This window comes from Nyctereutes procyonoides, unplaced genomic scaffold (genome assembly GCF_905146905.1).
Source record: "Nyctereutes procyonoides isolate TBG_1078 unplaced genomic scaffold, NYPRO_anot_genome, whole genome shotgun sequence".
NCBI lineage: Eukaryota > Metazoa > Chordata > Mammalia > Carnivora > Canidae > Nyctereutes > Nyctereutes procyonoides.
The window spans coordinates 16,165,450-16,191,309 of record NW_026575043.1 but is presented as its reverse complement, the minus strand read 5'-3'; the positions used below and the strand labels follow the sequence as shown (position 1 = coordinate 16,191,309).

Sequence of the window (25,860 nt, the reverse complement as noted above, 5' to 3'; positions counted from 1 at the left end):
AATGCAGAAACTGACAGGCAATATAATGTCTGGCTGTGTTTACAAATTAGCACCAGGGCTGCTGAGATAGAAGATTTCGCAATCGTTACCAAACACAGGCATTACCATTTAAAAAACTATTACTTCCTTCTCTAGTCTTTGTCCAACAATAATACTGATTCGAACATTTTCCATTCTGTCTTGGATTTATGCTCCTGTTAATTGTGCCTGATTGCAATGATTCCGGGTGGATGGTACTAAGTTGCTTTATTACAGGTTTTATTATACTCAATGCTCTCATTTGTAACTTGCCTAAAGTGCTTCTGGATTTAAGTATAATTAAATTGAGAAATGTTCAGAAATGACTACTGCTGCAGTTCTTGTGTTTTAACTATATGGGGAAATATGATCCCTTTATGCATGCACCCTAAACCCATAAAGTAAATGTAGTGTGGCATAATACTTTTATTTGTGTTATTTCTAGACCTTGTCCATACAGAGAAGACTGTTAAGTTTAAAACCCCACTGAGATATTAATGATTAAATAATTTTCACCATCAGTTTGATTTTCTTAAATATTTAGCAGTCATTCTTATTAAAGGTTAACTGTTGCAGCAATGGGAAAATTGAAAACAACCCTTTTCCTGACCCAAATTCCTTTGAAAGAATTTTTTTTTTCTTAATAGGTGGGGGAGGGTGGGGAAGAGCAGCAACTGGGTTTCCCTGTTTTTATTTGATCTTTTGGTTAATTTCTCCTACTGACTAGTTTCGCCACAAAGAGGGACTATACAGGTGTTAAGAATTCACACCAGCCACTTTGGAATTTTTGCAAAGTAGAGCAATTCTAATTCACAGTGATTCCAAAAGGCTGCAATGCATTTTGCAATTCAAATATTTCCAAAGAGCAGGCTAGGAAAAAGGATTCAGAGGCTCCTAGGGAAGGGGAACTAAAATGATCACAACTTCCAGGTTTGCTTTTTAATTTCTTTTTCTCAACTACTGCTCCTCCCATTTTACTTCCCAAGAAATGCCCTGTTTAGTATCAGTTTCCAAAAACATTTATGAACACACACACACACACACACACACACACACAATGCTTACTAAACCCCACAATGGATCAAGTGCCTACTTTCCTGCTTTCCATGCAAGGCTGCTAAACATAACCAACAAATTTCCATGATTAACTGGGCCAAATGAGCGCCATAATAAATTTTCTATTTTCCTATGTAACTTAAATAATGTTTTAAATTCACCAAGCAAGCAGGTAAGTTCATCTGACCATTTTCTTTGCAATCTAATGCAGTAATCATTAAACTGTCAACGGACATATTGCTGCAATATTTGATGCACTAATTTGAAATAGCATTTTAGTAAAAATCACATCCAGATACATTTCCTCTCCAAAGAAAAGCAGCATTAACAGAGCCTTTACAGCTTTAATAAAATTATTGGCTCATTCTAATTCCATTTCAGGAAGGTTGTGAGGAAATCATAAATACGTAGAACTGAAACAGAGATGCTGGTTTAAATTTAATTTCAGAAAGTATTTTCAAATTATCAATAGCCTGGTTTACATTGTAAATAGTACATGTGCTAATACCATGCTTATTCAGAAATCGTTTTAAACTGCATTTATTGATAACTGAATTAGAACTCAAATAATGTATTGCCCAATAGTCTCAAAACATTTAATTTAATATGGGGTGTAGCAGGTTCTGATAGGAGTTGGGAACCCAGCTAATGATTTATGAGGTCAGCACTTAGCACCCCTAGGAGGAGAAGGAGGCTGCATCTTAATGTCCCTCTGCTCCGATTTGCTGCTCACTATTTTTTAATCAGGGTAGGGTACACACATTAACTTTTTAGATAATCACTAGTGCTTATGAAATCCGGTAAAAAAATTTTTTTTTTTTTACGTATGTCGTTCACACTTTATTTTAAACTGCCAGGGTGTCCAATGAGCTCTTTTGGTGGAATTTAACATCTTTTTCAGGACAGGCAGGAATCCCCACGCCAGACTCGGCGGTGGAATCAGATCCTCTCCCAATCGAAACAGTTTACTGTCGTGGCGAGGGGCAGATATTGTTAATGGTGACATTCGTCTGATTTATTTCTATGCCGGTGGAAATGGTAATGCAGGCATTGTTCGAAGGAGCTGCAGGAACCATTGTTCTAGGGCTATAACTCTCAACTACTTTTTGATTTTTTTTTTAATTCGGTCGCTTGTGTGGATCCCCAAAGTGTCCGCCCCCCACCCCACCCCCCAAAAAAGATAATGAAAATGAGATTTCGAACAGGTAAGTGCCACGGAGGGAAACCCGGCCCCGCAGGCTGTGCGTCCCGATTATCCGCTCCCGGGTGGGTGCGCAGGGGCCGCGTCCCCCCGGCACCGCCCGCGCGGCCTCTTACCGGGACGTCCTCGATGGCGTGAGGTAAGGAGTGGATCGGGAGGTCTCCGAGTCCTGAGCTAAGCCCGTGTGGGCCGTGCAGGAGGTCTTCGTGTCGCCGGTAGTCCCTGCGAGGATCCAGGCCCGAAAGCTGGTGGGGCAGCCCCCGGTGAGTGTGCAGGAGCCCAGACTCCTGGCTCTGCCTCTGGCCGGGCCAGCCCGGGTGCTGCGGCTGCGGCTGGGCGTGCAGGGGGTTCAGGCTGTAGGGGTCGTTGACGTGGGAGTAAGGATCTTGCGACTGGGGGTAGATAGGCTGGTAGGGCGGGGGGAAGTAAGGGGGCTGGAAGTCAGCATTGGGGGTGTGGGACAGCGGCGGGGCGCTCGTGTAGGGAGATTGACCTACAGTGCCCAGCTGGGGCAACCGCGCCGTCCCGTTGCTGGTGCCGTCGTGGCGGTCCTAAGAGAGGGAGAGAGAGAGAGAGAGAGAGAGAGAGAGAGAGAGAGAAGGGGGGGAGAACAAGAAATCAGGCGTCGAGTTACAGCTGTCCACTCTAAACCCACTCCCCAGGACTGCGTGGGAAACCGCTCATTCCCGTCGGCAGGCCGCCGAAAGACACCAGCTCTAAGTTACTCATTTCCAAAAACACCCCACAAATGCATCGGGGCTCTTCCAAAAACGCAGGGAATCAGATCGTGCAAATGTAAGGGCGCAAGAAGCTCCGGCTTAGGCGTTTCTTTCTAAGTGTGTGTGTGTGTGTTGGAGGGTGTGTGTGGGGGGGAGAGATAGAAAAAGGCCTCCCAGAACACAGCCCGTTAAAAGCAGCGTGAAACCTCCCTTTAGCAAAATTAAAATTCCTGCTAAATATTAATCAGCAGAAGCGGCCTTTTCTTTCTCCCCTGGATTTGAACCTGCCAGCAACTGCGTTATTGTTTACCCTTGTTCCATTTATTTGGAGGTTGGGGGGGTGGTAAAAAAGCACACACGTTCAAAGACTATTACCATTTCATGACTATTTAAATAGAAACATTTCGTAGAGGGGCTGTAACGAAAGCCCGCGTTTAAATTACCAGCTTAGAGAAGGTTTTAAGTGCAGGATGGGGTTCTGTCTTTTTCCCTTCCTCAGTTAGGAGCCTGTTCTCGACAGGGTCGATTTATGGTACGGATGGGGAGAGGGGAGGACCGCAAGGCAAGGTTTAAAATAGAAAGATTCAGCCTTATTGGGTTTAAAAGGGAGAGGGGCACCCCCGGGGCAGAGGCTCCCGCCCCTTGCACCCCAGCCCCAAAGGGCAGAAGAAAACGCCTGCCTTTAGGTGCCTCTACTGCAATTCGCTTGCAAAACAAGCGAACCGAGTGGATTCCAGGGAGTGCGAACCCTCGGAGGTTCAGCCCCGGCCCCGAGGGTAGGGGACACCCCGGGCCGCGTTTTCCCCTCCCCCGCGGATGGATTAAGCATCAAACCTTGAGAACATCTCAGGAACAAGTGAAGACGCAAGGAAATAAGGATGAACGTGGCGAGGAACACGCCTGGGGAAGTAGCGGCGAGGTAAGGTCTGCGCGCCGGGAGAGGTCGAGCGGGGGCGGGGGGTGGGGGTGGGGGTGGGTGGGGGGGTAATGCATTCGATTTAAGAATGAAAAAAAGCGAAAGAAAAGAGGCAAGAGAGAAATGCACATTGAAAGGGGGGGGTGCTCTAAAGGAAACCTGGGCGCGAAACCCGAGGTTGCGGGCAGCTCCGCTGCACCAGGTTTCCGGAAGAGAATTCCTAAGGAAACGGGGATAGGGGTGGGGGTGGGACTCACCATAGCTGAAAAACTGTGAACTAACATCTGCGAAGAGTCTGGGGTAACGAGTCAGGGTGGAAAAAAAACAAGCAAGCCTGGAGAGCCCGGCTGCCCCGCCGCCCGAGCGCGCCCCACACAAAAGGCGCCGAGAGCCCCGCGCCACCCAGGACTCCGGTCACGGCGCAGACGCTCCCCCGAGCGCTGGAGCCCCGCTCTGGTCCATCCGAACTTGACCACCGATTCGAGCGGCGCCTTCAGCTGGTCGAACCCACGGTCTCTATCCTGCCGCGGTGGCTTAGGATTCAAAGTTCCTTAAAAAAAAAAAAAAAGACCCCCCCCCCAAAAAAAAGGAAAAAAGAAAAAAAAAGTGTGTGTGTGTCTGTGTGTGCGCGCGCGCGTGTTCCTTATTCCGTGTCTCCCCTCTTTTCTTAGCGGCGGCTTCGCTTGAGCTTCTAATAACCGCGCTGGGCAGCGTTCCTGGAGCCTCCTAATAGCAGATATTCATGACTATTAATATTACACGAATACTTAATAAGGGAAGAATGCCTGGAAATCGAGCGTGAAGCGGAGAGGCAACTCGCGCCGGAGCCGGCTCTCAATGCAGTCCATTGACGGGAGCCTCAGTGTAGCAAATCGGAGGTGGGGAGAGGGAGCGCGAGAGACAAAAAGCGGGCGAGAGAGGGAGCGGGCGAGCGCGCGGGGGGCCGCGGCGCGGCGTCTGGCGAATCACAGGGAAGGGGCAACATTTTAAAAGGTTGCAGGGCATGCAAAAGTGAAAGAGAAAGAGGGAGAGAGGGAAACCGAGGGAGAGAGCGCAGAGAGGGAGAATGTGTGTGCGTGCGCGTGTGAGAAAGAAAGTGTGGGTGAGAGAGAGGAGCCCGGAGTGGGGAGAGGGGAGGGAGGGAAGGAGGGAGAGCCCGGGAGGAGGAAGGGAGGGAAAGAGGGAGGGAGGAGGGAGGGGGAGGGGGCCGAGCCGGAGCGCACGCAGGGGGGAGGCCGCGGGGGAGGGGAGGGGGAGGGGGAGAGGAAGCGAGCGAGGACAATCAGACCTAAAAGGCTGGGGCAGACCTCGGGATGCCGTGGGGGCCGCGCGTCGCGCGCAGGAGCTGCCGGGGCCCGCGTCCGGGCATTCATCAGGCTCTCGGCGCGGGCGGTGCTGCCCTGCCGGCTGCGGCCGCGGGCTCCTGCGCTGCGCAGCCGGGCCTGGGGCTCGGGGTTCGGCTGCCCGCCGCCGCGCCGCTCCTCCATGGCCCGGCGCCCCGCCCGGGACCCGCCGGCGCGCCCCCCCCGCCCCCTCCAACCCCGGACCGCCGGGGCCGTCCGCTCCGCCGCAGCTGCGGCCCCGCCCTCGGCTCTCGGGGGCAGGGGCTCGGGGAGGGGGAGCCGGGACGCGGCCCGGGGCGAGCGGAGACGCTCGGCGGCCCAGCCCGGGCGCCGCTGGCACGGGCTCCCGGCTCCCGGCGCAAACCCGTCCGACTGGCTGGGCCACTCCCGCCAGACGCCCCCCCACCCCCCACCCACCCCCGTGACACGGCTCGCTCTCTCCCTGCGCCGCTGGGCCGCCGCCGCTGCCGGTCCGCCCGCTGGGTTGTCAGGACAAGCGGCACCTCGCCTCCTGCGTGTCCCTGCAGAGCCCCGGCGTAATTGGACAGCCCCGAGCCGGCTCGGAAACCCGAAATCCCTGCTCCGGCGCTCGCCCGCCGCAAAGTTGTTGAAACTGCCCTCCCTCTGTTCCCTCTCTCCGCCTCACTTACACACACATTCACACGCGCCCCCACAGGGCCCCTCGAGTTCTTCACCTCCCACCTAGGTCTCCTAGGCGCCCCGAGCCGCGCGGAGGTCGGGACCCCGCCCGCCCAGGGCTCGGCGCCCGCAGCTGGGTTCCAGCCTCCGCGAGGGTGACGTGCCCGAGCCTCGGGCCACAGCGCGGGCGGGGACAGTGCGCCCTCGGAGACTGAGGAGCTCCCCCGGACCGGTTCGCAGAGCCCTCCTTCCCCACCCCCCACCCCTTACCCCTCACCCCCGCCACGGGCCTCAAAACAAAGCGGCTGGTGCGCCCTGGGGTCCCTGCGCCCCGCACCGCGCGCGCGGGAGGAGCCCCCAGGGCAGCGTCGGTCCCCGCGGGGTGTCACCCCGTGCCCCTTGGGGTGAGGGGAGGGCGGAAAGGAAGAGCCCGGGAAAGGAGAAAGATTTAAAATAGGCGGCGGAGAGGAGAGGGGGCAGGGAACCGGGGACACATCGTGCGCACAAACCCGGGTTCTGATTTCAAGTGAAGACAAGACCCACGCTGCTGCGCCCGCGCAGACCTCTGCTCCACACATTGCCAGCTCCAAAGGCCAAATTGAAAGAAAAGAACGGAAAAAGAAAAAAAAATAGCGAAAGCCGGGACTACCACCTATGTAGGTAACCCTCGGCCGCGGGCCCCCTCCCCCTCCCGTGACTCCGCCGCTCATTTCAGCAGGGGCTGCGAGGGAGCCCGGGGCCGCGGCGGCCAGGCCGGCTCCCAGCGCCTCCCGCGGGCGGGCCGGCGGTGCTGGGGCTTCCCCGGCGTGCCCCCGAGAAGCCGGGCTCCGGAGACCCCGGGTTTGCAAATGGGCTCCAACGAGGCGCGCTCCATCCGCGCGCCCGAGGTCGTGTGCAGCCCGGCCAGGATTCCCACGGTCACGCAGCTGACCGCCGGGCGCCTGCAGGGGCTGAAGCCCGGGGACCCGGCGGCCAGGCGGCTCCACGCGGTGCAGCCCTCCCACCTCCGCTCCAGGGGGATGCTCTCAGAGTGTCCCTCAGAGGGAGACGCTGCTCAGAACTTGTTCAGTAGCACAGAGCGAGCCCCGCAGCAATTTGGGAGAGGGGTGCCTCCAAACTGAACCCGAACACTGGGAGGTGCGACCCAGCTCAGACTGAAGTGTGCGGGGGGGGGGGGGGGCTTCTCCAAACGGAAAAGAGCCTCCCTTTTTAGGAAGAGGGGAGGGGGACGATAGAAAGGAAAGAATGAATAAATGAAGAATAGTAAAGATCGGAAGTTACGGGGGAAAAAAAAGGGGGTCTTCTTTTTGCTTTCTCTTCCTGGTGATTCGCCCCCCCCCCAGTCTCGCTGGAGAGACACGCAGGGTGCATAGACGCGTGCCCAATTGCCAGCAACTGCTTCCAAACCCCATGCTCGTGTCTTCGCTTCACTCTTAGGCAGACCCCCAAACTGGCCAGAAAAAAAAGGGGGGGAGTGGGACACGAGCTTCGAAGGAGAGAAATGAAGGAAGACAGCGTCCACATCCTTCCTCTCCAGCTTCTCCCCTGCGTTCTTCGGGCAAATTGGAGAGGCGGGCGCTGCGCTGGGGAAAGTTTGTCCCACCCGCATTTCGCAGCTGGCTGCGAGCGGAGGAGGAGGAGGAGCGGGAAAGCAGAGCTCGGAGCCTGCGGCCGCAGAGAGAGCCAGCGCCGCGCTTACCTCGCAGTCCTCGTACTTGATATTATCCGTCAGTTTCCAAAGCATTTTCATGGATCGGCGTGAACGGATTTGCCCCCTTCTCCGCCTCGCACCCAAGTGGAGCTACTCTCTGGGTAAGCGCAAAGTGCGGGCTGCCGGCGGTGAGCGCAGGAGGAGGAGGAGGAGGAGGAGGGGCGAGGAGGAGGAGGAGGAGGAGGGCGAGGAGGAGGAGGAGGAGGAGGGCAAAAAGGAGGAGGAGGAGGGCGAGGAGGAGGAGGGTGAGGAGGAGGAGGCGAGAAGGGAAAGAGCTCCTGTGTGCGCTCGGAGATCTCCCTCTAATGGTAGAAACTTTTCCCTTTTCCAGCTCTTTACCAACAGCCTAATCGCCTCATTAGCATATCAACAATAGTCCAATTGCTCGCCAGCACCGCAATCTGCGGCCGGCCGCTCCGACCCAGGTATAAAGGCCTCTCCGAGCCGCGAACTTGCTCCTAGAGCGCACGCCTGCCTGCGAGCCGACGAAATCTCCCCTGAGACCTGCCGTGCGCCCCGGCCCCGGCCACCCCCGGTCCCCGCCGCCGCACCATTCCACCCCAGTCCTCTCCCCCTCCGTCTCCTCCTCCAGGGAGATGCCGTCCGCAAGAACCCGGCGCTGTGCAGGGTCCGCGCCGCTGCGCCTGGGGCCCGCCTTTCAGCACCTCTCCCTCACCCCTGCCCGCGCTAACCGCGCTGTCCTTTCGGCCCCGTCCAATTTTATTAGAAATTATTATCCCTTTCGCAATTAAATATAATCATCAAACCGAGACCGGCAAAGTCACTCCAGGATTTTTGCCCAACAAGAGATCGCCTCCGCTCGCTGCAGCCACCACCTCGGGCCGCAGCGCCTTGGGAGTTTTATTGGCTTTGCTCTTCCTAACCCCCACCCCCACCCCACTGCCCCCCACCCCAGGTTGAAGATTTTGCCAAACGGCTCCAGTCGCTCGGCTGGGGTTTGCGATCCTTTAATTGGCCGCGTGTAAAATAAAAATTGTACCCTAAAGAGGTTAGTTGACAGCTCCAGGGGTTAAGTGATTTTCCTCTCGTTTGTATGAAGCTAGGGCTGACTGATAATTCAACGTGGTGTTTGGGCAAAGGGTTTCCTAGGTGCGGTGTGGACAAAATACAGAACTGTGGAGACTCACAGCCGCTCCTGGAGTTGTGCCGAAATAACCGACATGTGTGCTCCGTGTCATGCATGCATCAAAATAAATCGCTGGGAACCAACTCTTCGCTGCGCTAATCTGCTCCAGTTTTCCCAAGATCCCCCTTTTTAATTAAAGCAGGGAGAGTTCCTTCATGATTTGGTGATGTTACTAAAGCAGGCGCGCTGGCGGCGCAGTGCCCGGCTGAGGCGGAACCGGAGGCCCCGGGGCCACCTCCTAGTCCAGATTGGCCAGTCCAGGCTTTTCCGCTCCACGCAGGGACCTGCTCGCCCCAGCGGGGATTGATATATATATTTTTTTCCTTCTGCTTTTAGTGAATTGTTTTAAAGAAGAAATTATAAAGAAAGACGAGGTGTAATCCTTTGAAATACAGAGTAATTAATTTATCTGGCTGAGCTGCTCATTTGTCCTCCGTAAAAAAGTTTTTGTGTGGCTTTCTCCCTCCTGAATACTGCAAATGCACCAACGTGGGTCTGCCTCAGAGCTGCTCTGGTAACAACTTCTGGTTCCATCTAGGCCTGTTTTTTTTTTTTTTTCCCCAAATCTCCAGGCCTCCCAGGTCTCCATAGCGTGTCCCTGCAGAAGGGTAAAGGCTGTTGCAAACCCGAGCATTTCTTAACAGGTGGACGGAAGGCAAGATGAGGGAGGACCACCTTCCCTCACCCCCCACTCACCCCCCATTTGCAGAAGGGCAATTCTCCTTCCGGACGACCACAGCAAATTCTCCCAGCCAGGCAGAGTAGGCCAGAGGCCTCCCAAGAGTTAGGAAAAGGACTGGAGCTAGAAGGGGGACTTAGAGCATAAGGGACACCCTCCCTGGGGCACTCCCTACACTCCTTTTCCCCACCTGAACACTAACACAGTTCTTTGGCTGAACACAGCCCCGGGGTCAGGCACCCCGCTCGACCCGGAAAACAGTCAACTTCCAGTGCTCTCACCACTCACCCTGAAGGGCAGCCCCGGGGCCCGCCGCCCAACACAGTGGCTTGAAGTCGGGAGATGGGCCGCCGCGAGCATTTACACCTTCGCAACCAGCGGCCACAGCCACAGAGCGTGATCTGTAGGCCAAATCCCAGGCCTGGGAGCATGGGATTTTTGCACCCTCAGACGTCGCCACAGTATGCTTAAGGGAACTTCAAGTTTCGCTTTCTTTCAGCTTGTGGGCTGGGAAAGGCATTCAAGGCTCATCATCTTCTCCACCCACCCCCATCCCCCTTGCTGACCAGCGCCCTGCAGATTTCTGGCTCCGCAACCACCAGGGCCGCTAAACTGTTGTTGTATTCCTGCCGAGGGTGCCTTTGAGGTGCAGATTGCGGCCTGCGGGCTCTGCACCACAGTCCAGAATTCTGGGCATTGAAGAAAGGCCCAGGCGAGCAGACCCCAGAGCCAGCCAGGCTGCGTTTCTGGGAACGTCATTACCACGACAAGTCTCTTCATTGCATGTCAATGCTCTGTCCCCACCAGCACCCCAGGACGGTAGCGCCAGGCCTAGGGATAGAGGTTGGGGGTCCAGGCCTGAAGTGGGGGCGTGGAGAGGGTGTTGGAGGGAAAAATGTGTATCAGTGTGAGACAGAGACACAGAGAGAAACAAAGAGACAGTAAGAGGCCTGAATGACTATTTTCTCTGGTTGTCACCACTCAGTGGGACCCAAGAGCCCCACAGGCCAAGCCTGAAGGATCCAGTCCCTCTAGGCCCCAAATTCACATGCCCCACCCGAGAGGCAGGCTTCCCACCGCTTGCCAAACTGTGAGCCCTCAGGAGCCAGGCCCAGGGTTCACTCCTTTCCCCCTTGGGCCAGAATCTCACTGCTTCCCACCTGTAGGCCCTTGGGAGGCTCAGACCCAGTACGATCCTGTGCTGCTGGTGCCTTCTCAGACCCAAGGAGTTCTGCCGCGAGGTCCACTCAGTTTGTGGAGATAACTGCAAAGATCTAAGCCAAAGAACTTCCCCAGTCTACACTTTCCAGAGACCAGAGGGGAGAAGGGCCCTGAGGCCGACCAGGGCCGTGGAGGGGAAAGGTACAGATCCCCGACATCTGTGTTTGGTGTGGGATCTGCATCCTTAAACCACAAAGTCACTCAGACTTTGGGGATGAAGTTGTATTTTAGTGAGGTTTCACCGGGAGGAGAGGTATAAAAGAACTTTAGGGCTAATAAAAATAATAAATACAAGGAGAGAAATAAAAACTGCAAGATGATTTCCTTTCCCCGACTCCAAAGAATGTAGTGAAGACCAGCCTTCTCGGAACTTTACTTCTAATGGCACAAGACACAAGAAAAAGAACCCCCACCCAGAAAGAGCAGAGCCTCAACTTCTCCCCGAATTCAGTTCAAATCGCCCTGCAGGCTTTTAGGCTCACAGAATCTCACCCTAACCAGGCCTCACTTGGCCAGGGGTGGGGGGGGGGAAGAGGGCCCCCGCCATTCCCATTATAAAATCAGCCACCGAGGAGAGGCTCTTCCCCTCACCGGCCTTGCCAGAGCTTCCCTGGTTTCCGCAGGGAAAATGTCTGGAAGCTAGGAGAGGGCCAGGAGAATGCTCCCGGGGCCCGGGTGGGGTCAGGACTCCAGGAAGGCAGGATCAAGGGCCCAGTTGGCCTTGTGGTACCCGCGGCCTAAGCAAGGCCCAGTTGGGCAGACGTCGGTTTCGGCGAATTTCGGACCTGCCCTACCAACCCGCCGTTCACCCCTCATCCAGTCACCCCAACCTATAGCCCAAGCGGCGAAAACTGGCTTCACGACTCGCGCGGACCGAGCGAGACGCTAAACTTTGTGCAAACTCCTGTAAGTATGTCCCCCAGAGAACATCCTCGCGCGCGCGGGCGCGACCCGTCCATCCGGACCCCTTTCCGTTCTCCACGCCCCAGCAGGTCTCCAAACCTTGGAGACGGCGAGGGAGACAGGTGCACCAGAAGCCCACCCCCTGCGTCGCCCCGGGGTCGAGGGCCAGAACCGAGGCGTGCGGAGCGGAGCCCAGCGCCCCGCAACCCCCGCCCCGCGCCCTTCCCCCTCCCGCATTAGTCATCCACCCCGCTTTCTACTGGGGGCGGGGGGACGGGAAGGGCCGCAGCGCCAACCGCAGGTGACCCCCGGGGCCACCTGTGGAGCGTGCGCCGGCCTTCCCCAGCTCCGGGCCGCGGGCCGCGCGGGCTGTCCCTGCCCTCCTCCTCCCCGGGGAACACTCCCGGGCGCTGCCAGGCGCGCCTCGCTTACGACTCTCCTGCCCTGGGCCAAGGCTCTCCCTCTCCGCCTCCCCCTCCCGGCCCCCTCCCCCGCTCCACCCCCGCCCACTTCACCCCAGCCGAGGCAAACCCCCCGTACCTGCCAGTCCCCCATTTTGGCAAGTATGGACATCGCTGCTCGGCGCTCCTGGCGACGGGTCCCCGCCGGGCATGGGCTGTAGGGCTCGGCCGGGCCCGCTCCCTGGAATCGCTTAGGCAAATCCTCCTTTTTTACCTGCTCACCAACATCTCACCTGGTCATAAAGAGCTGGGTTGCTACCTGCCGACGCATGCGCGCTGGCCCAGGAATTCACTCCGCCAGCCCTAGTCCCAGCGCCTCGCGGAGCTGACCTGGGAAGTGATGGATTTATAGCCGCGGCAATCTCGCCATCAGCTCCGGCGGTTCCCAACAGCCCCAACCCGCTTTCCCGGTCAGTCCCTGAGCGGAGAACAGAGGCAGACGGCCTGCCGGGGTGTGCAGGGCGCGATGCGAGTGTGAGTGGGTGTATTTTCTCACTCGAGCAATGGGGGCATCTAGGCGCTCTGCCCTAGACTCTCCTCCCTCCTCGCAACTTTGGGGCTGGGAGAGTCTCCACCCCGAGGTGGGGAGGACGGGACGGGGCGGGGGTGGGGGTGGGGTGGGGTGGGGGAAGAGAGCAGGGCCGGGAGATTGGGCCCGACCCCGTAGGTCCCGCACACCTGGACGCAGGCGGTAGGGCCAGGTCGTGGTCCTGGCCTCCCCACTGGCCCACGGGGTTCAGGACACCCCGGCCCCCGCGGATCCGAGTCTGCAACCCCCAGGGCTGCTTCAGCGTCCGAGCCCAGACCAAAGTGTTTCTCAGTAGGTGAAAACGTTCGCGATTCTGTTTCCATTTCTGGCTTCTAGGTTTTTAGTCTCCTCCCACCGCGCGCACACACATACACACACACTCTTGCACACTCATACACTTACACTTCTATTTAAGGTGAGCCCCTCCCCCACTCCTCTCTGGCTTCCCAGCTTTATATTTATCTTTTCCAATAACAACTTTTTAAGGGAGAATGGGGGCGTTGGTGGTTCTGGGATGGGCAACCGAGGTTCGGGCTGGGGTTTGCTTTCCCATGACAGATAAAATCACTCAAGTGATTTCACCGCTGCTTCTAATTAGAAGGGAGATTTAAAAGAAGCCACAGGATTTGGGGCTCCCGAGGAGCTCACCTCCCCGGCAGGAACCACACCTGGTCGGGAGGGAGGCCCAGGTGAGCAGCTTAGCCTCGGGCCGCGCTCCTCGGCGACCGTGCCAGCCCCATTCCCGCAGCTACCAGATCCGGGGATCCAGGGCTTGGGCCTGTAACTCCTGGGACAGGCCCGGGTTACCCTCCCTGGCTGCCGTCGCGAGGACTAACACGAACAAAGACCCGGCTTCCAGTCGTCTAGGACACGTCAGGGAAAATGCGTAAAAGGTCAGCTCCGAAGCTGAGGTATCAAGACTCGTCCCATTCCACATCGGTCCGGTTCTAACCCGGCGCTCGAGCCCCCATCCCTGGTGGACGACCCCTCCGGCCCCGCACCCTCCCGGCATCTGCGCAGCGATGGTGCGGTTGGGGGACACTCAAGGAGTCCCCGTGTCGTCTGGGCATTTAAAGTCCTCCCTGGGCTGCGGGACTTCCCTCACGGTGTCCATTCTCTTGTGGATTTGAAACTTTCTTGGACCTGCCTTGGAACCTTGCTCCACGAGTTTGGGGTTTTGTCTGTGGGTGTGCTCTTTTTCTTTTTCTTTCCTTCTTTCTTTTTTTTTTTTGTCTTGCGAGAATTTTGAGTAATGAAAATTACAGCGTTTTTAAACCGTAGTGTCTCCACTCCACTTCGCCGACTTTCTCCACGCTGTCCAAGTGGGATGGTGAAAATCGAATTCTTCTAGGTCCCAAGACCGAGGCGTCTTGGAGATGCCGGCGGGGGGCGCTGTGCTCTTTTAAAAAGGAGCTGGGGTCGCTCGCGCGCCCCGGTGGAGCCAGGGCTGCAGGGACCCGGGGCCGGCGGGCTGGGCCAGGCCGAGCCCACGAAGGACCGGCGGCCTAGGCGAGGGCTGGGCGGGGCGCGGACTCCGGCCAGGTGCTATCTCCGACTTTGGTACTTTTTTTGGGGGGGGGTCGGGGGGGGCAGGGCGTGCGCGGGAAGGAGAAGGCAAAGCGGGCCCCGCGGCTGCGCTGGGTGGGATGGCCAGGACGGGAAGGCTTGGGAGCGAAGCAGCCCAGGCCTTGGGCAGGCACGAGGGCCTCTGCCCAGGAGACTGGGGCTGGGGTCCGGGTGCCCGGAGGGCAGAGAAGCAGGAGTCCGGGAGCAGCGGCGAGCTGGTCTGGAGCTCTGGGGTACGACCACTTGGGGTCCAAACTCAGCTCAGTCATTTATATTTACAGGCTGAGGCACCTGAGCTCGTTTGAAGCCCCATTTTTACTCATTTGTAAAATGGGGGATTTGTTTTGAGGCCCTAGAGGAAGGTGCGCTAGACACCCCGAGGCCGGTGGCCGACCGGCTCCTGCACCCCATGTCCCCCCCCCCTCAGGGTACCCAAGACGGGCTCAATTCGAGATGCGGTCAACTCCATCGCTCCTTCCTTGGGCACACTCCGCAGACACCGGGTCCACTGCACCTCCGGGGACTCCCGCCTTACAACCCTCCTCTTCCCCAGAGGTGGGCGCCCCCTCCCTTGCTCCCCTGATGCCCAATTCTCACCTCCCGGCCTTTCGACCTCCTCCCTGGCTCAGCACCAGCCTGCTTCGGCTTCCAGAAAGAGCCCTGGAGGGGTGGGCAGGGGTGACCCCTCCCAGCTTCACCTCGCACCCAGGCTCGGGTCAGCCACCCTAGTGTCTCAGCTGCACCCAGTACCAGGGCAGTTCCAAGGCCACTAACTGCCCTTGGGAACCAGCCTCAGCACCTAGCGGTCTCTGGAACTGTGGCCTCAAACCTCCAGCGAACTAGAGAAAAGTGGGATTTTTTTTTTCCTTACTGGGTTAAGGGAAGGGACCTCCTCTCCTCTCCCACCTCTCCCACCCTAAAGCAGGTTCTGCAGCTAACAGGTCCTGGGACTCCCAACCCTACCGCCAGCGTTTCTCTGGGCAGCTCAATGCAGGTGACGAGCTGCAGGAATGGGCTGCAAGACTTGGTGTCAGATGGTGCCAACCTCCCAGTTTCAGGTAATGCTCAGCCAGGCTCTCCGAGGCCCCTGGTGTCTGGGGAGAACCAGGTGGAATCTATTCGCATCCTGTAACCTGCCTCCCAGCTCCATGAGTCCCAAAGTTGCAGCAGGAATGATCTTTCCCTTAGGGTAAAGCTCTGCTTGAACCACATTCCTCCCCACCCCAGAACTTTCAGGACTCTTACATCACTTTCTTTTTTTTCACTCACCATCAAGTGCCACCCCCCAGCATTCCCCTCCACTCCACCATTGGAGGATATTTAAGGCGCTTGGAAATTTAAACTTAAATCTGAGCAATGGGTTAATTCAGAATTTCACACCTGTGGTGGCCTCGCCTTGCTTTTTTTCCCTTAGAGGAGTCCGGGATTCCTGGGACAGTTTGAGTGACTGCTCATTGTGCCTGGCGCCTCTCCCCCTGCAGGAGCTCCTCTTTCTGGCCCTTGGGCCTGACACAGCCTGTCAACTTTGGGTCATTCTTGGGCCCCTCTGAGCAGTAAACTGGCCCCCAGGACCAGAGCAGGGAAGGCAGAAGGTGTGACAACTCAGGGGAAAAGGAGCGGTGATTGCCCTGCCGGGAAACCCTCCAGGGATTCCTTCAGCACACAAAAGCCCTCTCCACTCTCCCACTGGGTTAGGGCAAAGGAAGAGGGTAACCCATAACCATAGAAGAACCTAACCTCTTACGGAAGGCGCCTCGGGAGAGTGCAGAAGGGAGGCAGGGCCCCTCTGAGCTACGCTCACCTGGGCGCCTCCCCATGCACTTTAGCTGGGAGTTCTTGGAGTAGCGGGGTACCGAGGCCCGAGGGGTGCAGAAAGACTGAAGGCCCAGAGGCCAAAGACTTAGAGACTCCCTGGAGGCCACAGGACCGTGACCCCTCCACGCGTGGCCCGGGTTCCTCCAGGCCCCAGGCGACAGGTGCAGCCGCAGCCTCCGCCGCCCGCTGTGCCAGGGCGGCCGCCGCTCACTGGTGCGGAACCACTATCGGAACGAGTTTGCGCTTCTGTTTACAAAGCAATCCTGCCATCAAAAGAGGAACAAAATCACCACTTATCACACCCTGTCATAAAGTAATCTGCCCCGGAGGGAAACCCTTGCGAAGAACCACGAGGTGTGTGTGTGTGTGTGTGTGTGTGTGTGTGTGTGTGTGTGTGCGCGTGTGTGTGCGGCCGCGCGCCTGCCCGCGTGGTGCAGGGGAGCGAGGACAGCAAAGGAAAGGAGAACTCTCCCAACTCTTCCAGAGTAAATCACTTGGACAGCCAGAGAGTCCCTCCAGGCGGGGAAAGACAGAGGGTGGACCCAGCGCTGGCGCCGGAGTGTGACAGGGGAGCCCAGCCCAGGACTGGGTAGGGCACAGTGCCTCTTTGCTCTTTGGAATCTGCTCATTTGCAGCTCTCCGTCCCGGATGCCTACTTTTCTAGGGTCTTCTAAGATGCCTCAGCCCACCCCACCCCCCAGAGATGGGCAGAGAGGGAAAAGAGTGAGTTTTTGGGAACTGCCAGTTCCCTCTTGATCTCCTTCCCTGTAGGGGACACCGCAGGACTCACAGGACAGTCTTCGTGGGGGACAGTTTTGCTCCCTTTAACCCCCATGGTGCCTCCACCCCCCCAATACTGGTTGCTAAGGAGGCTGTGGTTAAGGGCTGCTCTGGCAGTACAGACCAACTGGTCTGGAAATTGGGGGAGGGGTGCAAAAGCATTGGGAAGGTCTAATCAACCCCAGTGGGTGTCCAGTCCCTTTGGGATATCTCCATCCTTGGCTGGTCTAGAATGAGGTGATAAATCCCTCAGGCAACCAAATCTATGCCGGGTAGAGTACCTCTGGGGGCTTCCTCTGGGGTGCAGGTGGGTGCTCCCTGCCCCTTGTGTCGCTGTTGGAAGGGCAAAGAGGGCAGCTTTCCCACCGTCACCCACCCTCCCATTTCCCTTCCACTGTGAAGGCTTTTCTAGTCTCGCTGTCGGTAATTCACGACTTCACCATAGAACCAGAGTTTGGGCTTAGCACAGGTGATCCTCCAAATCCGGTAACACCCACCCCCCACCCCGGCCTCAGCCAAGGGTGCAATTTCCCCTGCAACCAACATTAACATAGCAGGACAGCATCTGGTCAATTTATATCCAAGTGCCTGTGATCTAGCTTAGATCTGGGATTCTTGGGCTCCATGGTGCGAGCAATCACTAACCCGGAGAGATGACTTTGGCTCCTAGTGGGATATTCTGAACTGGGGGAAGCAGAATTATCAGTGTTAAGCTGTCATGTGTATCTTGAAGGCCTTGGGGGAAATTGTTTCATCCTTTTTAATTCCTGTATATTTCATGAAAACAGAGAGTCAACATCGTGCTTGCATCACTGTGCAAAACATCTGTAAGGTGAAGGACTTACTCTTTCCTAAGACGGGGGAGCTAGGTCCAATGCTAGCAGATGAGCAGGGAAGGAGAAAATCCTTGTCCCCCCCCCCCACACACACAAATCGTCTTGGGACAGTAAATGACTTAGGGCAGTGTTGTTCAACCTTTGCTCTATACTAGAATCACCTAAAGGGTCTGAAGATCCTGATGCCCAAGTGGCGCCCCAAATCAATGGAATCAGAATTTTGGAGGTTAGGACCCAAGTGTCAATATTTTTAAAAGTATCCCAGGTGATGGCACTGTGCAGCCAAATCTGAGAACCAGTGGCTTAGGGCAGTGGTTCTCAAAGGGTGGTCTGCAGGACAGCAAGATGAACATCATCCGGGAACTTATTAGAAATGCAGATTCCTAGGCACCACTTCAGCTGTGCTGAAACCCCTGAAGGTGAGGCCCAGCAATCAGTACTGGAACCAGCCCTTCCGGCTGACAGGAGCAGGCGCTCAAATATCTGGGAACCACTCACCTAGGGAACTTAGTGCCTGCATTCGAGGCGGAGTGGGGGTGTGGGTGCTGACTTGCCAGTCCGCAGCTATTCCTCTTTGTCTTTGTGCAAAGCTGCCACCCCACCCCCACCCCCACCCCCACCCCCCGGCTTTTACCTGCTCATCCTTTGGGAACACAGGGGGTGTCTCGGTTTTAGGTGCGGAGAGGTGTAAAGCTCGCAAGCAACCTGCCCTGCATCGGAATCAACCAACTTAAGAACAAGTTCAACATCGCTGCGAGAGACAAGAGCCTGCAAACTCAACGTTCCCCCCCTGCGCCTGCGTCTCTCGGTGGCGGCGGCCGCTTCGGTGGGGTACAGTTTAGAACCGCACCTGGGTTTCGCTTGGGGCCAGATGGAACTTGATAGCTCAACCTCTGAGCTTCTTTTTTTCTTTGGAGTCTTTCCTTCTCTATCTACCTTTTTTTCTCTCTCCCTCCCGCCCCAGCGCCTGGGACACTGCTAGGCACCTCGCCCCAGCTCCGGGGACACTGCTAGGTGCCTCGGTCTCCCTGGCTCAGGCCACGTGTCTGGAACTCGTCCTGGGAATCTGACCGCGACTACCCTCCATCCGGCGACTTCTTCCTGCACTGGGGGAGTGCAAGCTCCCCCCTCTCCATCCTGCCCCCAAAGCCATCGGGTGAAGTCTGCTGAACGGGTGCGCACCAGTCGCCCCGGCCCTCGGACTCCCCACCTCCCTCCCACCCCACCCTACCCCCCGCCGGCCCGGTCCTAGGGCAAGCTGCCCGGACCTGGACCTAAAGGACGTTAGCTCGGCTGGGTGCAGCGGCTCGGCGCCCTTCCCTGCGGCGGCCGGCGGGCGCGCCCGGATCCCGGTGGCAGCTGGCACCGCGGGTTAGCGCGCCCTGCCCTCGGGGCTCCCCACGCGGCTGCCCCTCGGGCCGCGCAATCTAGAGAAGGGTGCACGCCCGGGTGCCCTGCCGCGCCTCGGCTGGGGCCTGGTCACCCTTCCGGCCACCTGCGTCTTTCCTTAGGAAGGGCGGTTTCTGAGACAACAGGTGGGCGGCGCGGAGGGGCCACGGCGAGCAGGGCGCCCGGGCTCTCCGCCGCCCCCATTATTTGGGGCTGCGGAAAGGTCCTGCTCTGGGGAAGTGGGGCCGGAGCTGGGGCGCCCCGGGGGCTCGGGGGCCGCGGGAGGGGGGATGGCGCCAAACCCAGGCGGCCCGGGGGGGGGGGGGTGCCGGGGGCGGGGAGCTGATGGGGCTCCTTCCTATTCAGAATCTAGGGGCTGGTGGAGACAGAGAGTCTCCTAAACTGATGCAAGTCTCCAGAAAGTCTGGGGAGGAAGCCTCAAAAGTTCCCGCGTGCAGAGCCGGGGCGGTGCGAGGGCTCGGCCGGTTCCCTTTGCGCGGCCGCCCAAATGCGCTCCCCCTGCGCGCTGCCCAGAGCTCCGCGGTCCCGGGGGACTCAGACCGGGCTGCGGGGCCGTTCAGGTTGTTTTAGTCGCCTAATGGCACAACGGGCTGTACTGTTCTCAAGGATTTGTCCCTTTAATTTAGAAATAGGAGTTTAAGGCCTCGTTTTATTTTTTAAAAAAGATTTTATTTATTTATTCATATGAAAGACACAGAGAGAGAGGCAGAGGGAGAAGCAGGCTCCATGCAGGGAGCCCGATGTGGGACTCGATCCCTGGTCTCCAGGATCACGGCCTGAGCCAAAGGCAGGCGCCAAACCGCTGAGCCACCCAGGGATCCCCAAAGCCTCATTTTAGAAAGTGGAGATCGCTAAGCTTGGCCCTTCTGCCTTCCTAAAGGAAGTTCCCGGTGATGGGCTCAACCACTAGATTCCACTGCTGTTTTTCCCACGCGACCACAGACTTTAAAAGAGCAAAATTCGGTTGCCATTAAAACCCATCAGGCTTCCATGTATTAATCTCTTACGATTTCCTAATAATAGGGCCTTACTGCTTCTCCCGTGTGGCTGGCTGGAAGCTTTGCAAGCACGGGGAGGGTGCTCTGCTGTGCGTGTTCTGAGACTGTACAAGGCTGCCTCTCAGGGATCTCCAAATAACAGGCCAGCTACCTCTGGATTTCCAATGGCATATTCCAGAATCAAAGATGTATGTATCTTGCTTCTTGAGTCTAAGGAAAAGAAATGTTTTTGGAAATCATGCTTTTTTTTTTTTTCTTCTTTGCAAAATACTTCACATGGCTCTGGAAACTTGGAGAGAGGTGTCGTTCAAATGGCATTGTCTTTTCCTGTATTTATTTCCACATGGCAAGTGGCGTTGGGAATTTAGGTGGTAACTTAGCAAGGCCGGATCAAGTGTGTGAGGTTTTTAAGAAAATTGACGTGGTACCCGTCTCTTCATCTGTTTCCAAACTCAAAATGTATTTTTTCTCAATCTTACAATGTGAATGGTACGACCTTTCTAATTGGATCATTTCAGCCCTGTGTTGTGGATGTAAGAATTATGCAGTTTTCCTTTGAAGTGTGGTGCTGAAAAAAATGGAGAGGAAGTTTTTTCTTGGGAAGCGATTGCAAACAAACACCAGAACCTGACAATTTATACACATAGCTATATACACATAGTTTATATAGTTATACACATAACTTTATACACATAGTTATGTGTATAAATTGTCCCTTTCTGACTTGACCCTCCTCTTTGAGAATTGCTATTTAAAATACCAAAGTTATGGGATACTAAGTTAACTGTGGTCTTCACTTTAAATATTTTATTTCTCATTTTGGAAAACTCGTTTTCATTTGCTTCAGGAATTTTTAAAAGCAAAATCGACTAAGACACTTTTTTGAACCAAGAGTCAGACAATAGCAGTTGGCTGGTTTTAATTTCCAGTTATCGTACAATTTTTAAATTTAAAAACTACAGCTGGAGGTACCTCTCAAGTGTATGAATAAAGGAATAAAACCTAAAAACTCTTTAAATACGTATTCTCTCCTTTCATTGTTGGAGCACTTAAGCAACTTTATATAAAATTCGGGTTAAGTAAAACATGTAAGAAAATACATACCTAGCTTACACATTCTTATTGTGTTCAAATATTTACACAAAAAACCCCCAGGATATTGACAAGATTTTCAGCACCTTTTTCTTTTTCTTTTTCTTTTTCTTTTTCTTTTACTGCTAGAAAGAGAAGCTAACAAAGCAAAACTTCTTTAAACAATAGGATTTCCTTGGCTTTGGCAGTTCTGGTGTGTCTCAATGCCAACAGTAGATAGGAACAATCTGACTTGTGATTTTCAACAGCAGCCTGGCTCAAACCTCCCAAAGAGAGGGGATTCAAGATGCTTTCCACAGTTTTATCCCAAGGGAGGAAACAATCCAAATCAAAGAATTTTAGATCCTTTTAAAAGCTCTCATCATAATACCCTTCACCACAGGTGTGTGTATTCTGAGTCCAGTACTGGTATGAGAACTGAGCCCAACACCATTCAGCTTGTTGGGAGCCTAGGGAGTCAGGACTAGATGTCCAGACTCCTGGCCTTTCCCTCACCACACCTGTTCCCTACTGAGTAAGTCCATGGTACTGTGTCTTAGAGTGTGCTCCAGATTCAAGGTCTGATTCAAATACCTTTTTGACTAAATGTTTGTAAACCTAAGTATTGAACCTGCTTTAAAGGCATTGGGATTAAATATGACCAATGTATCCATTGTTAATTGCAGGTAAGGAATGTCTGGTGTTGATAGAAATGACCTTCAAGGCCCTGATTCTGGTGGTGCTAGAGAGACGTCTCTTGGATCTAATGTTGATGTTTTGTTGGTGACTGTTTCCCACAAATGAGCTCAACCTCCACTGAAACCTAGAAGAAAACCAAAAAACGTAAGAAACTTCTAGTCTGACAATGCCTGCAGTTACCTGTCTCATCAGTGTGTCTTGAACCTTGTCCATATCCTATATGGACACATGCTTCATATCCTATAGCACACAAGTCTAGCATTTGAACCCCACAGCTAGTAACAAGGGATGGCAGGAAAGCAAGACTAATCGCTCTGGAGCCACTATTTGGGAATTATTGGAGAGTGACAAGAGACAAGTGAAAATAGAAAGAAAACATTAAATGAGCAGGAAAGTAAAAAAAAAAATTAAAAAAAATAGAAGTACCTGCCAATAGGGCATGTTTGTTTCATCAGTGATCATCACAATTAAAATGGGTTATGATAGCAGCTGGAGGAGATCTTCACCAGTAAATTCAACTAATTAAAGTTCATGTGACATCAAATTTCATGAATATCTTTAAAGAAGGTATGGTTCAATATTAAACATTCTGAAGAAGACACATTCCATTTATAAGGGGTGCTCTTGATAATCTCTTGGCAGTGGCACATTTGGAAGCAAAATCGAATCATGGTGACCACCACTTTCTCTGAAATCCCCAGTACCACATGGAAACACAGGAACCAGAAGCAACTTCAACGCCATCAAATAAAGGACCCCCCTCCCCAGAAAAATCTCTCTTCCAAACATTTTCCAAATGTATGTATAGCCTACATGGTAGAGAGAGCTGGAAGTTTTTCCTAAACATTTGCTGCCCCCCTGTGTTCCTTTAGAAAACTGAGTGTTAAGGAGAAATCCTGTTTATTTAGCACCGCTGGCAGGGCATTCAGTTTAGACACACAGAACTGCCATCAGAGAAATGCTGAAATCGTAAGAGGAAGCACCAAAAACAGGACTGGAGAAAAGTGGAGAAAAGAACTTACTTTTGCCACAGGCTCCCTATATAATCTCTAGTAATTACATAACTTCTCTGTACCTCTGCTTTTAAAAATCTTAACGTGGGTGGCAGGTTGGCAGGATGGGGTAGGATGGGAGCCGTATTCTCCCTAGGGACCCGTCTAGTCTCATATTTGGTCATTCTCATTGAGGATAATGAAACAGAAGTAGGGAAATGGAGTTATTCCTTTTCTGGCTACGCAGACAACTTGGAGGTGTGCCCAAAACTCATGAATGAACTTCCTGTTTCATCACTGGAATCCATTACCTTGGTCCTCTGTCATCTTGATAAACCTGCTTCTCAATGTCTGAGTAGCTCTGAGCCTAAAGAGACAAGAAAGAATTCATTTTCTTTAACGACCAATAATTATGCAGCAGACCGCTTGTGACTTGAAAACTGAAAATCATCTTCAGTGTTTATAGTGTGGATCAGCAACAGGTGCTTCTACAGCTCCAGCTAGTTCTTCAATCTTCTATGCAACTCCATAGTCAACTTAACAAAACTATTCTTTCCCTACTTCCTTGATAACAGAACTCTGATTTTGTTTAATTATCAGGCAACATGTTTCAAGAAAGCCTGGGTCCCTCCCTTACCCAAGGGGATGAGGATTGGTTCATCTAAGAACTAGACTTCTCACTGATTCTCCCTGCCTTCTTTTTTCATTCAGGAGTTTTTTTTTTAATTATTATCTTGAGGTATAATAGACACAACAGGTGCACAACATACTGATTTGATCTCTGTATGTATTGCGAAGTGATGGCCACCATGAGTCTAGCCATGCATACACATTTTTTTGTCTTGTGATGACAACTTTTAAGATCTACACTCCCAGGGATTTTCAAAATATGCAATAGAGCATTTTTAAGGCAATATATATTTTTTAAGCTTTTATTTATTTATTCATGAAAGACACAGAGAGAGGCAGAGACACAGGCAGAGGGAGAAGCAGGCTCCTCGCAAGGAGTCCGATGCGGAACTCGATTCTGGATCCCAAGATCATAGCCTGAGCCCAAGGCAGATGCTCAACCACTGAGCCACCCAGTGGTGGGAGCCTGCTTCTCCCTCTGCCTGTGTCTCTGCCTTTCTCTCTGTGTCTCTCATGAATAAAAATAAAATTCTTAAAAAATATATGCAATAGAGTGTTAACTAATGATTGTTGCCATGTTGTACATCTTATCACCATGACTTCTTTCTTTTATAAATTATAACTTTTATAATTTTGTACCTTTTGACACCTTCACCCATTTTCCCAACTCCCAAACCCACCTCTGGCAACCACCAATCTGTTCTATCTAGGGCCTTTTTGTTTTTAGTTGCTTTTTTTTTTTTTTTCCAGATTCCACATATAAGTGGGATTCGATGGTATTTGTCTTTCTCTGATTTATGTCACTTAACACGTGTTCTCAAGGCCCGGCCATGTTGTCACAGATGGCAAGATTTCCTCCTTTTTATGGCTAATATTCCTGTGTGTGTATACGTATACATACACCACAATTTCTTTATCCATTCATCAACTGATGAACACCAGATTGTTTTCATATTGTGTCTATTGTGAAAATGCTGTAATGAACATAGGGGTACATATACCTTCTTGAGCTGACATCATTTTTTTTTTGGATAAATATTGAGGAGTGGAATTGCTTAGGATCATATGGTAGTTCTATTTTTAATTTTTTGAGGAACCTCCATACTGTTTTCCATGGTGGCTGTGTCAAGTTACGTTCCCATCAGCAGCGCATGAGGGTACCCTTTTCTCTGTATCCTTGCCAACACTTGTTATTTTCTGTCTTTTTGATAGTAGCCACTCTAACAGGTGTCATTACTGTTAATCGGAATCTTCTGAGGAGCTCTGTAAAAATACTGATGCTCAGGGTCCCCTCCAGAGATTCTGGTTACTTGGTCTAGAGCTTGACTGTTTTTGAAAACTCTCCAAGTGATGCTAGTGTTAGAATCACCTATTTAAGCCAGTGATGATCAGTCTGCTCCCCTCTCTGGCAGTTAGTTTAGGAGTGAACACACAATGCAATTTTTCAGCTCTATAAAGGGAAGTCTGATTGGAGTGAAGCATCTGGGATAGTTTTCCTCACTCTTAGAAAGGAACAGAAGATGAGGTTTCATCTTTGCTTTCTCTTCTAGGTTTTGGTTGTTATTGTCTGAGGATAGAAGGAATGCAATGTCTGGAGCTGCTGCAGCCACCTTGTGACCATGGAGGAAGCTCCCACATGCAAGGAACAGCTGAGTGGAAAGATGGAAATAATTCTAGTCTTTGATGATCTTATTAAGCTGCCAGATTCAATGACTCTATAGCTTTTCCTACCTCAGGACTTAATATGTATGTGAGTAGAGCACATTTAATTTAGTTGGAGCCAAAAAAAAAATTAGTTGGAGCCACAATCATCCTGATAAATTGGTAGTTCCAGAAATAAAAGTAGGCACACATATATTATATGGGATTCCTTGAACCATGTGCATGGAAATCCTGGGATCCCATGGAATTCTGCTAGTATTCTATAGGGCTGATAGAAATAGGATTCTGTAATGGGTATGTATGTGTTTACATTGGAAAGTGTGTGAAGATATAAATTCAGAATGTTACTCCTTTCACTTTTGTCTTCAAACTAAAGCAGTCCATCCATTTGCAAATATAAAACAAAGGCTGGGGCAGAGATAACCTACAAGTGGAAAATTTCTTATTTGACCTGAATAAGATTAAACCTAAAGAAAAAGACATTTTTCTTACAATTCATACAAATCCCTAAACTGTCATAATATATACAATTGTAATTTTTTAAAGAATTTCTTTTTTGTTTTAAGATTTTTAAAAAATGTATTTATTCATGAGAGACAGAGAGGTAGAGGCATAGGCAGAGGGAGAAGCAGGCTCCCTCCAGGGAGCTTGATGCGGGACTCGATCCCAGGACCCCAGGATCACAACCAAGCCAAAGGCAGATGCTCAACCTCCGAGCCACCCTCAACTGCTGAGCCACCCAGGCGTCCCTGTACAATTGTAATTTATCACTGTCATCTTCCAAGTGATTATTAGTGGTATAGACTTCATTACCATTGCCTTGAAATGTAAATCATTAAACTGTTACCATCATATCAA

General features: G+C 53.1%; 1 protein-coding gene and 1 long non-coding RNA gene across 15 annotated transcripts in view; one reads left to right on the top strand and one right to left on the bottom strand.

Annotated features, from left to right (window-relative positions):
• The window catches only part of TFAP2A (transcription factor AP-2 alpha), a 23,383-nt gene extending 11,029 nt beyond the window's left edge, over positions 1-12,354 (bottom strand). The window contains exons 1-3 of one of the 11 annotated variants that reach the window (XM_055322193.1): positions 12,248-12,354; positions 2,773-2,826; positions 2,392-2,629 (exon numbers count right to left, since the gene is read on the bottom strand). In XM_055322193.1, the coding sequence (XP_055178168.1) occupies positions 2,392-2,629; positions 2,773-2,826; positions 12,248-12,285 (330 nt within the window). In that variant the 5' untranslated portion in view covers positions 12,286-12,354. The other 10 variants (XM_055322191.1, XM_055322186.1, XM_055322192.1 and 7 more) reach the window with 10 other exon arrangements.
• Positions 7,627-25,860, top strand: LOC129507645 (uncharacterized). 4 transcript variants are annotated; one of them, XR_008664049.1, is made up of 5 exons: positions 18,222-18,366; positions 18,505-18,714; positions 19,974-20,136; positions 21,706-21,862; positions 24,891-25,860. It is a non-coding gene; the product is annotated as an uncharacterized LOC129507645 (long non-coding RNA). The 4 variants fall into 4 exon arrangements; XR_008664047.1 differs by lacking the exons at positions 18,222-18,366; positions 18,505-18,714; positions 19,974-20,136 and adding exons at positions 7,627-7,704; positions 7,935-11,556; XR_008664048.1 differs by having other exon boundaries at positions 18,222-18,696.